Raw genomic sequence first — 12,621 nt, 5'->3', positions numbered from 1 at the left:
CTTGATACGATTATGTTTATTCTATAATAGTAATATATTATTGGGTAATCCTACCATCTTATGAGGCTTTATAAATTATAAGTACTCATTATAAAATGTATCAGAGCAATCCCAAATCGACGATGGAAGTTCGATGTGTATATTGGCCCATTCATGTAGATCTCTAGATTTAATTCCCGTATAAAATTTCGATATGTATTCCGAACTACACTTACATTATGTAGTCATGTTGACACTCTTATTCTTGTCCTACATGTTAGAATTTTGGGCTTCCACGTGACTAATTTAATGTGTATGGCTATCTTTCAGTTGCCCAATTAAAGTGATCTATTAAAGATTAAAGTTTGGGCTGAAGTGTATTTATTTGTTATGGAAATAAGTGTAGATACCATATGGAATTTTCTATTTGATGAGGGACCGAATATAAAATAAAGGGTCTTATATTTAATATAAATATAAGCTAGGGTTAGGTCCCCAGACGTCAGAAGAACGTTCAATATCTCTGTATTCTCTCGGCAGACTATTGTGAAGGACGTCTCTGATCGTTTGGAAGATCCATAGCCGCTGCAAAGCAATTCCACCGTTTAATTCGTTATGGATCAAGGTACGCTTCCGCTCTACAGTTTATGATCCTTCTCCGTTGTTCTTGGTTAATCATCATAGAGAGCTTTATGTAATTGTCCACTCAATTATTCCAACCCTACATCGATTTGACATTGATTTTGTCTTTTCCATATGACGATTGGTACACTAATCAACATTGAAATAATTGTGAAACGTTCTTGTATTGTACCATATGAAAGAATTTGTATAGAGTATATAAATAATCCTAGATGTGGATCTAGGTGGCTAGCTAGATGCCTGGAGGCATGAGTTGGATGTTTCAACGAAACACAATTAAAGCGTTACGAAATGACATATCTCAATCAAACCTCCTATTTCTACTACATGTATTAACTTATAATTCTAGTCATTTCGAAAGCTACGTTACATATATCAGTACATACACTTTTTAACTCTTCTTTCAATTCATTCTCTCCCATTTCATTTCCACTGCAAGGATGAAAAACAAAATACATTAAATATTCACATTTTTCAATTGTTTTACATGGAATGACTCGACAATATAATTCCTAAATATACAAACATCATATATTATAAAATTGCATGGTAAATGAATTGTACATGGATAAAATCTGTGATTGAATGGTTAAAAGTAAAGCATTAAATGTACAAAGCCACAGAGATGTTCGAGATGCTTCCACAATTATTTTATTTTTCTAGTGTTTTTAAAATATGAATGTCTCATCTTAATCAAAAGTGGGCTCATCGATGGTCCATCTATATAAGAGCGCCTAGCTAGTAAAATCAAATAAAATAAATACTAACTCATTCACTCTTTAATTAGATATGACAAATTAAACCTCTTATTAATCAGTTTCTTATCACTTCTTGAAATGGCAAGATAGAATCCACAAGTCATGCTTTATTTTCTTTTTCGACATAGATCTCATCAATACTGTTCATGTTTCTCCAGGTGTTTCTGGGATGTGTTAGTTATTTAATAACGCCACATATATACATGAGTATGTGTGTGATTTGACATATGCAATAGAGAATACTTTTTTTATCGCAATTCATTCGTCTCTTTTCTTTATGATGGTGGCTCCATCAGAAGTGGCAAAAATCTTGAAGCCCCCTATCAACAATGACTCAACTTCCACTTTTGAGTATAGTAGTTGTTGGAAATATGTAGTTTTTGGGATCAAATATTTGGTTTACATCTTTTCGAAAACTTTTGTTGTAAGTTTTAGTTATAAGCATGCAATGTGGAAATTTGTAATCCATTTGGAGGTGATCAATTAAAGATATCAATTCGTGAATAACATGTGTTTACACAAAAGTAAGTTGCTATGTATTTTTTTGATTATTAATATTTTTAAAAAATATAGGTTTATATATTACACAAAAGTTTTCGGGTTTTTTGTGTTTTGGTTTATTATCACTGTATAGGCATTTATTGTTCTGATTAATCTTGTGTGATTCTTAATTACTAGTACTCTTGTTTTAAGCATGTGTTCTGACTTATTAATATTTTCAATAATAGCTACTGTCCATGTTTATTTTTATTCTTCTTATTTTGCTATATTCATTACATTCAATAAAAAAACCAACTATATTTAAAAATACACAAAAAAATATGAAAGCTGTACTGAAATGATAAAGATGAAAATGAAGATTAGATAACCTTCCCATTCTCTTAATTATAATTAGAATACTTACAAAATCATTAAATAAATAATTAATAATCATCTAATAACAACCTAGTAATTATCATATTAAAAGGAAGAATGTGGTCTTATTTCTATTGGCTTGCAATCCCTTGAACTAGACAGAAAACTCATACTACTAATCTATGGTTGGTTTAGGATTTAAATTGAACTGGTTTGATTATGATTTATGATAGAAGCCCCTTTCTTGTGTTAATTAATGTTATTTAAGGACTTTCTTATGTTAATGTCACTAGTTTGACTTTATATGCTACTAAATGGACTTTATGGAATTAAATTAAGAAAAAAAAGAACTGTCTAAAATAATTGATTTATTTCGTTGTGTTGTAATGATTGATATTACCAGATTCAGGCCATCCACAACGCTGTCTCTATACCGTCTCTTAAACCGTCTCTTAACTACTATTTGAGCACTATTTGAGGGCCCCACTGTCCTTTTTTCCTCCATCTCTTAACTAAGAGACGGAACCTGCAACGCTCCGTCTCTTAACCGTCTCTATACCGTCTCTTAATTACTATTCATTCAATTTAATTTATAATTTTTTTTAAAACCCTATTCAATTTAAACAAACACACTTTATTAAAATTAAAACAATATTACAACTTAACATTAAAAAAAACGAAGACATAATTAAAATTCTAAAAAAATAAAATGACATAATTTAATCTTCTCCGCCAAAGTTTTCCCAAATGTGCTCAATTAGATCCTCTTGGAGTTGGGTGTGGGCGCTAGAGTCGCGTGTCCTTGCCCGAATAGCCAACCGTTCTTGTATAGATGGATGCGCTCCACTTCGCGGCGGACTACTTGCGGTTGAGCTTCCGGGGGATTCGGGGTCGAACCAATTTCCGGCATCGGGTTCCTCCCGGTTCCGATTGATGTACTTCCGGGAGCGTCGTGGGGGTGGTGCGGCTTCCTCCGCCTCTCGTCGTCGATCTTCTTCGAGTGATTGTTCCATTAATTGGCGCATTTGCTCAAAAGGATCCATTTGTTTGAGTTGATTGAAGATGGAAATTGGAGTGATAGAGAGGATTTGAGAGGAATAGATGTGTGTTTGTGTTTGTGTTTGAAATGAGTATGGAATAGAATTATTTATAGAGTAAAAAAATTAAAAATTTAAAAAATGAAAATAAATATTTAACGGTAATATTACCGTTTGAAAAAAAAAAATTTTTTTATTAAAAATCAATTTTTTTTTAAAAAAATGAATTATTGCGTCATCAGTGACGACGCCCACTCGCGGGCCAGCGAGTGGGCGTCACGCACGCATGGGGACGTGCCACGTGTCCCTGGCGCGTGGCGAGACATCTCGTCTCGTGTCTCGTCGAGACGAGCTACGCGACGAGACGGGCGCGAGCTGGAGACGAGATGGGCGCTGCAATGCGTCTCGCGGGGGTCTCGTCTCTCCGAGACGAGACGCGAGCCTGGCGCGAGACGCGTTGTGGATGGTCTCATATGCACTGATGCACATCTCTCAATATGATTGAATTAAAGGTTATGAAAAAAGTCTGTCATTCAACTGTTAACAATTGGACTAACTAATAAATTAGTCCAAACCTCGCAATCGAATTGACTCAACTACGGATCGAACCTTCATATCATTAATAACCTCTTACCCCTACCCTACCTACCCCTATCCCTAACCCTAACCCTAACCCTAACCCTAACCCCTTCGAGGTTGACTTGCTTCTTTTTGTTAAATGGGATACTTAGACGTGCATTATTAGACCCTACATGCATCATGCACGTTATACTCAGCCTATATTCAAATTCTATCGAGTTAATTCTCTCAATTTATGCGTTAGACTACAACTCCTACAATCAAAGCTTATGCGTAATATCAATATATCATCATCTCGTTCTAAGCATCCCGATGAGGGTAAGTTCATTACCAAATGTATTGTGGTGATGTCTATATATCCAAGTTCTTTTGGAACTGTACGATTTTATTTATGACTCTAGTAATTTTTATGCTTTACATCACAATCAAAAATTTTCTTGCACTACACTTATCTTTCCTCCAAAAGAACCAACTTTAATATTCACTTTTACAAAAGTTTTGGTAGATGCCAAGATTTACTATATATACACCTATAAAGTCGCTGTTATTTGCTTATTCGTTTTGAAACACTAAGTTCGTTAAGAGCACAACACTTGCATAGAAAATAATACGACACTGACAAATTTTTATATGTCCGTAAGTTGACCTTGTAAAGTGGTTAATATTAAAGGTCATAGGTCTCGTATTCGAGTCCATCATTACGGATTTTTAAATTTATATTCATTTGCTTATATAAAAAACGACCCTCGACGCATATTTAAAAAAAATACGTATATAAAAGTGATGGAAGGAAGAGTTAGTGAAACATGATCAGTTCTACTTTTATATGCTCCAAATGATAGTGAAATGAATTAATGGAATGTTCAATTTATGGACTAAAAGTAAAAATAAAATAGAATATTAAATGATGAAAATCTCTAAATAATAATATAAAATATTTATTGGCAAAGGGAGTATTACCTATATACACTCATGTAGTATCCATGGACTCATTGCCCTCACACGTTAACAAATTTTGTCACGTGATATAAAGCACCGCTCTCAATAAGGCCATCCGTATCGCGTTTCGATGCGGTCTCGATCTCGTCTCTTCGAGACGAGACCGCATCGAGACAGCGATGCAATCCTCCATCTCGTCCCGGTCTCGTCCCTTGTCCCGTCCCGGAGGGAGAGCTGGTGCGCCAACTCGCCACGCACCAGTGCCACGTGGCGAGCGCTGGCGCTAGGCGTGACGCCCACTCGCCGGCCCGCGAGTGGGCGTCGTCATGCTGACGCAATAAATAAATTTTTTTAAATAAATTCAATTTTCAGAAGAAAAAAACGGTAATATTACCGTTGAACGGTAAATTTTTTTATTTATTTTTCTTTTTTATTCTATAAATACTCCTCTTTCATTCTCATTCTACACACAAACACACATCTATTTTTCTCAAATCATCTCTCTTTCCTCTCCAATTTATGTTAAAACGTCCGGCGACGGAAACTCTGGCGGCTATGACTTGAACACGTTTGGCGACTTGGGGGGGCATGCACAATGTCTTGGGTGCTTCCGGTTCCGGTTCGTCGACGCCGGGCACCGAAGGCTCGTCGACGCCGGCGGCGTACCAAACACCATATTTTGATGTGGATGCATACTCTCGTCCTCTGCCCCGAGGTATGGGCAATCGCAGGGATTATCCCAAATTAGGGAGAATTATCCGGATGAACCCACTCCGGAAGGAACACGAGGCGGTGGAAGCTCCGGGGGTCGCGCATTCGACGCCGAGGAGGAGGAGGACGAGGAGGAGGACGAGGATGTAGGCTGTCATCCATACAGCCGCAAGGATATGATGACTCTGTTCAACGCTTGGGTCAGCATCTCGTACGATCCCATCGTCGAGAATCAACAAACCCGCAAGTGTATTTGGGAAAAGGTCACCAACGCCTACAACGAGAATAAGCCAAAGGGGGCCCGCCGACGCACCTTGAAGATGCTCCGCAGTCATTTTGACCGAGTCGACAGAGATGTCAAAAAATTTTGCGGAATCTACAAGAATGAAGCGGCGAATTACCAAAGCGGAGCCAGTGGAGCCGACATTCTGAGAGTGGCTTTACGAGTCTTTAAAGACGACAGCAATAAAGAATTCAAACATGTCGATGTTTGGGAGTCGGTCAAAGATGTTGAAAGGTGGGCTGGCGATGTCCAGTCCAGCACAGGCTCGAGCTCGAAACTCACGAAGCACACGGCGAGTGGCCAATACTCGTCCAGTGAGGGCGGGTCAGGCAACACCTCACAAGAGGTAGAGGGCACGGCCACCGATGCAGGGGGCTCCTCCCGTTCACGCCGTCGACCGCAAGGGACCAAGGCGGCGAAGGTGGCTAGAGGGAGGAGCGGCCGAGGCGAATCAAGCCAGGCGGGCTCGGGCTCGAACACCCTAATGTCGATGTACTTGGTCGCCACGATGGCTGACACTTTCCGCATGACGCCTCCCCAATATCAAGCTCATCTTGCCGGAATTGAGTATATGGCAAGACAAATTGGTATTCCGCCTCCAAGTAGCTTGAGTGCACCGCCACCGCCTTCGGGGGATGATACGCCGGCGGAGTAGTTTTTATAATTTATATAAAATTGTATTTTATATTATGTATTTTAAATTTTTTAGGATTTTAATTATGTGTTTTTTATTTTTTTAGGATTTTAAATTGTAATTTTATTTTAGAGCATCTCCAATGGCAGACGTCCGGTCGGACATCCGGTCGGACGTCGCGACGGGCGACCGGGACGTCCGCCATTGTGGCGTTTAGGGTCGGATACGGACGTCCCGTGAGGACGTCGGCGCGACGGGCGGGCGGATGTCCGCCATTGTGGCGTCCAGTCGGACGTCCCGTTTTTAAATTTTTTTAAAACTCTATATATACGGCTCGTCGAATTTTATTTCATTCGCACCACTTGTGTTAACAAGTTACTCTCTCTACATCTCTAATTTCAAGTATATCTAGAATGTCTAGTGAAAGTGATAGCGAGAATGAGTTTGAGGTCGCTGTTGAAGGTGCGATAGAGAGGCTGCTACAACAGAGGTTGCAGCGGCGGCAGCAGGCGGCGGTACCTCGGCCGATCCATCGTCGAACTCAAGTACCACGTGATAATGTATGAAGTTTTTTTTATTAGTATGCAATTTTTTTTTCGAATCATGTATGTTTTTTCCGATGAAGTTGTTAATTTTTCCCGTAATTTTTTCGAATAATGTATGAGGTTTGGACTCGGAGGGGTTGACGTCAAATTTTATTTCCGTAAATGTAAATTGTTTTATTTGTAAATGTATGATTTTTTTTATTGCGGGATGTCCTAGTGGGAAGGGAGGACATAGGAGGGGATGTCCTAGTGACGTGGCAGTGGGATGGGAAGTCCTAGTGACGTGGCAGGAGGTGTTTTTGGGATGTCCTAGTGGATGTCCTAGTGGGATGTCCGCCCACTGGAGATGCTCTTATTTAATGAAGTGTGTTTTTATTAATTGAATTTGTTGGAAATAAAAATAAAAAATGAAATTGAATTAATAGGTAAGGAATGAGATGATTAAGAGATGGAGTGATGCAAGTGATGTCTCTTAATTAAGAGATGGGGTGAAAAGTACAGTCGGGGCCCATAAATAGTGAAGAGATGAGACAGTTAAGAGAGAAGTATGCGGATGGTCTAATTCATACCATTATAACACTATTTAATAGTTTTGTCGCCTAGAAGAATTTTAAAGCTCTGTAGATCATACCTTTTATTTGAAACAGACTTGATCAGATGTCCATTCTATATTTAAACCTAATTAAAAAAATTACTTTATATACTCCAATCATCACTCAAAAATTATAAAAGAATTACTTTATATACTCCAACAATTATTTAAAAATGTAAACTTTAGAAGGAGCAATGGTTTTAATTCACAATTAGGCATCCAAAATATGTCCCATGTGTCGTGTTCTGAGGAGATGAAATATTTTAGGGACGCATTGCATGTATCCTATCGTGTCACTTTTATAATTTGGAGTTGGATTGAGTTCAGATTGCTGATCCATTAAAATGTATAATATGTATAATATGTAGACTTTACTTCAATTTAATATGAAAGTAGACTTTACTTCAATTTAACTAGTAAGTTCTTGCTAATCGCTATAATTGTATAATATGTAGTTAGTTTTAATCATGTAAATCAGGTTATATATATTAACACGTATTATATCCAGTGCTGGACCTACTATGGGGCATGGGGTCCCATGAAACCCCCAACATTCGCAGCTATAATATATACTCCCAACACCCCAAAGAATATGCACTTTATGTACGGCACGAGTTTTAATGCAAAATTGGTAAAGTAAAAGCACCCACAACCGTGCTCTTGCCAACGAGCACGGTTGTAGGCCCGACGCCACTATTCCTGCCTGCTCTTAGGCAAGAGCACAACACCTACAGCTGTGCTCTTCCGCAAGGATGAGCACCATTCATTTTAAATAAAAACATTCCCATAACATTAAAATTCATTAAAAAACCGAAATAATATTACAAATTACAAATAAAATAAAAAGGACATAATTAAAATCCTAAAAAATAAAAATTACATAATTAAATTCCTAAAAATTAAAAATTGTATAATTAAAATACTAAAAATTAAAAATTACATAATCCGCCGGAAACCGCGGCTGGTCGGCAAAATAGTCGGCAACGAGCCTTTCGTGGGCTCCCTCCCGGTCACGATGGATGTAGCGGCGAGTTGATCTGGTTGGTTGATGAGGAGGGGTGGGGGTATTCGCTGCGACATATGCATCATAAGCGGCATGATGTTGTTCGTAGTATTCTTGTTCTTCGCCCTCCGCTTCCGCAATAAGATGGGTGAAATCCATTTGAGGTTTTGAGTGGGAGATGAAGGTATAGATAAGTTGTATGAAAAATATGAATGAGAGATGAATGAGAGATGATTTGATGTGGAAAATGGATGATGAATGTGTGTATTTATAGATGAATTTAGGAAAAAAATAAAAAATAAAATACAGAAAAACTGGCAAAAAAACGGCCATTTTTTGGGATGGGGAAAATATTTTTTGTATTTTTAATCGATTTTTATAATTAAAAACCAAATTTTTGAAAAAAAAATTAAAAATATTCAAATGCAACGGCTATGTCGTTGCCCAATCAGCCGTCGACACGTCACCTGCTCGCTGGCACGGACGTGCTCGATGCATCGAGCAGCGTCGTGCCAGCGGCGCGAGCGCAGCGGCAGACGTCGTCTTCCGTGCCGCTGGCACGGACGGACGGACGGACGCCGTCCGTCCACCGTTGAGGGTGCTCTAAGAAGAGAAAAAGTAAATAAAATATTGTTGGTGAAGAATGAGTCTCACCTTATTAAAGAGAAAATAGTTTCCAAAATTAAAAAGTGCATATTCTTGTGGAACGGACTAAAAAAGAAAGAGTATATTTTTATAGGACAGAGGGAGGGAGTAGTATATTATAAGTTTTACAATATTTCAACCTTCATCCGTTAGTGGCGGGCGCTTTGGTCCTCCCTTTGCTGAGATTCGAGTTTGATTCCTCCTAAGGCCTTTGTAATTTTAATGCTTCCCATATTTCCTTTTATTTTGTTAATACTTTTCATTTTTTTCAAATGCACAAGGTTTTAATTAAGTTACACACACTTATTTTTTTTTTTGTTTCGCACAAATTTTGCAATACAAAAATTTCCCCTTATTTATTACTCTCATTAAAATGATAACAACATCATTAACATATTTTTCACTCTCTTATTTATTATTTCTTTACTTAACTTATAGAATAACAATAAATAAAATCTTGTTATGAAAAATAATTGTTTCACATTTAGTGGAACATATAAGTAATTGTCACCGTCCTTTCATTATTCGTCAATCATTATCTATCTATATACTATCTCATAACTTCCTACCACCAATGCCACAACTACTTAATGTGAGACAAATATCGAAAAACACACTTCAACCGTTAACAATCATTTGGAACCCCCATAGTAGAAATCCTGCATCCGCCACTGACTATATCATGCCGTTAACATGTTTGTGTTTGAACGTAACAAACCCGATTCATGATCGGGTTGAGAATTTCATTAACAAGTTAGATTCGGGTTAAACATTATTAGATTAGATCATTATCAAGTTGACACGATAACAACCCAACTCGTCAAATTGGCTACCCTTACCCAAAATATCAGTTTTAGAGATTTGTCCTCCTAATTAGACACAAGTCACAATGTCACATAATAATGTTATGATAAGAAAATTTACGTATCCTACTACTTAATGGTCAATTAATTCACGGCTTATAATCTCACGAATAAATTACTAGTAGAATTTAACAAAAATAAATAATATTTTTGAAAGAAATATACAACAAAATAAGTCGATCTATTGAATTAATAAAATAACCATATGTCGGCAAGAATAAGATATAATAAAATTATACGTAATACACTAATTCACAACATTAATTAAATACAGTACAATAGTCTCAACGCATGAAAATTCTGATTATAAATCTTTTCCTATTACATAATTTGTGCCTAAATTTACAAGCACAGGAAAATGTGCTGCCATTTTGAGAGTCAAATTCTAAAGAGGAACGAAGGGATCTGATACTCATAAAATCTATCAACGCGACTTGAATTTTTCCCCCTCTTTTAATTAGAATTATTATGAGCATTAGCTTTGATTTCCCACTGTCCTTCTTCCTCGATCAATATCAATTTTTTACAACATACCTGAAAAGATTCATGGGAGAAAACAATTTGTTAGTAAAAATTTTAAAAACTTTTAGCATAAATATATATCAAGTTATAAATTAAAAGACATAAATGTTTAGTTCATTATCAAATAAATGGCAAATAACTCTTTCAAATTAAACCACTGTATACACTCAATTTGTTTTGATTAATTAATTAACAAAATAATAGTAGAACTATTTTGAGACAGTGAATGAGTGCTAACCAGATGGTTGTAGGGCAGATGCTGGAATTTATATTAATGGAATGAAAACAGGCTGTTGTTGAATCCTATGCTCATCCACTTCCCACAAGGTCTGTCTGCTTCCCTGAAAATGATAGTAGTATAATTTATCCATCTTACATTAAAATATAAAAAAATATATATACAAAAACTAAAAAAATAATTAAATGTAGATGCATAGTTTACCTGTGGGTGTGTGAGGACACATGGAAGTTGGGGTTGTTGAAATACAATAGGATTTTCAAGAAAATTAGAGTTGTTGGCTGTTGTGGGGCTGCATTCTTGCATGCTTGCCATTGGAGATTGCAAGTCACTTAGTTCCTGCATGCAAATTTCAATTTAATTAGAAACAAACATGAAAAGTAAAATAAATAAAATTAAATAGTTTGTTGAATTTTAAAGAAAACATATATGCGTACCTGATCAGGCCTGACCATGAATGATTCTAAATCCACCCCAAAGTCATAGAACATGGGATTCACAGAAGCAAGCTTCATTGAGAGAAACTGCAAAAAATATAAATTAGTGAAATATATAAAGAATTAGCTAGCATGGTAGTATTATATAAATAAATAATCACCTCAACTTGATTTTGGAGGGACTGGACATAATTAATAATTTCATCCAACATGAGGGCCTTCCCAGTTACCTGTTTGTCACACAAAACCACATGAAGCTGTCACCAAAAAATTCTAAACAAAAAATTTCAATAATAATATCAATATTTTTCCCAAATTAAATTGTTGAAGTTGAAGAATTCACCTTGTCACAACCAGGAACAAGAGTCTGTAGGAGCTTCATTCTTTCACTTATTCTCTCTCTCCTTACCTGATATATACACACAGTACTATATAATTTTTGTCCAAATTAAAAAAAAATAAAAATATGTGGAATTAATATACCCTCTCAGCAAGACTGTGACTATCAGTAGCTTGGCCCCTCCTAGCCCTTACATGTATGTAGTCTGCAGCTTTATTTTCCTTGGAATTATTCTTCTTTTCTTCATCATCTTTTATTTTCTTCTGCTTCTTTCCCTTCACTTCTCTCTTATCCTATAACAATACACATAAAATTACAAGCCATGTAAAAAAAAAATAATGTACATCTAATGAAATAAAATAGTAACCTTGCATTGAGCAGAATTCACGCAAGATCTCGGCTTGCATTTCCTCTTTTTATCCGTGAAGTGTTGAGTGATTTGATCACTGCTTTCATGCTTATCATGATCAGTCACAATTGAAGAGGAATTGTTATCCATGTTTGGGAGAAAATCATTGGCAGTGGTTTGAATTAGGTTTTGGTGATGAATGGTGGAGGAGTTTGGGAGGAAATTGAGAGAGTCAAGGAGAAAAGGGTGGTGCTGTTGAAATGATGTTGATGAAAAGGCTGCCATGTTTTTTGCTCTTGCTTTGGAATTGGAACAAAGAAAATTTTTAGAAAGTGATAGGAGAGAGATTCTCAAGAATTGGATGATGATTGTTACTCTCTTTCAATCTCTCTCTCTATGATATCAGATTATGGTTCTGATTCTGTTGCAATTTCAAGAGGGCTCAGCTATACATATAAGCACTAGAGAGAGGGAGAGAGAATATCTAATAGTAGTAATAATAACCATGCAGTAAGTTTAGATTTTATGCAGATATATACTACGTATAGATTGACTAGTCTTCCCTCTAATAATATTATTATAAATTTTATAAGTTCGTCTTATATTAATAATTAAATTTGTCTCAAATATTAGAAGTCTTGAAAATTATGAAGAAACATGATGTCTTTGA

At 36.4% G+C, this 12,621-nt stretch overlaps 1 protein-coding gene across 1 annotated transcript; it reads right to left on the bottom strand.

Moving 5' to 3' along the window:
• Nucleotides 1–10,283: 10,283 nt before the first annotated feature.
• LOC121786172 (transcription factor bHLH137-like) lies at nucleotides 10,284–12,423 on the bottom strand. Its single transcript, XM_042184736.1, has 8 exons — nucleotides 11,970–12,423; nucleotides 11,746–11,895; nucleotides 11,606–11,671; nucleotides 11,424–11,492; nucleotides 11,263–11,349; nucleotides 11,030–11,164; nucleotides 10,826–10,928; nucleotides 10,284–10,599 (listed from the first exon to the last, which is right to left on the bottom strand). Exons 1-7 carry the CDS (start codon nucleotides 12,234–12,236, stop codon nucleotides 10,854–10,856), a joined length of 849 nt encoding a protein of 282 aa, XP_042040670.1. The 5' UTR covers nucleotides 12,237–12,423; the 3' UTR covers nucleotides 10,284–10,599; nucleotides 10,826–10,853.
• Nucleotides 12,424–12,621: the final 198 nt, after the last annotated feature.

The sequence above is a fragment of the Salvia splendens genome, chromosome 22 (genome assembly GCF_004379255.2).
Source record: "Salvia splendens isolate huo1 chromosome 22, SspV2, whole genome shotgun sequence".
Classification (NCBI taxonomy): Eukaryota; Viridiplantae; Streptophyta; class Magnoliopsida; order Lamiales; family Lamiaceae; genus Salvia; species Salvia splendens.
Note: the sequence above shows the minus strand (reverse complement) of the source record. Positions and strands in the feature narration are given on the sequence as shown.

Bases quoted from the DNA above. Each gene is read 5' to 3' on its own strand.
- LOC121786172 (XM_042184736.1), bottom strand. From the start codon at position 12,236: ATGGCAGCCTTTTCATCAACATCATTTCAACAGCACCACCCTTTTCTC. The intron at 11,493-11,605 runs GTGAATTCTTCA...TGTGACAAACAG, and splicing joins TTGTTCCTGGTTGTGACAAG to GTAACTGGGAAGGCCCTCAT. The intron at 10,929-11,029 runs GTAAACTATGCA...TATCATTTTCAG, and splicing joins GTGTCCTCACACACCCACAG to GGAAGCAGACAGACCTTGTG.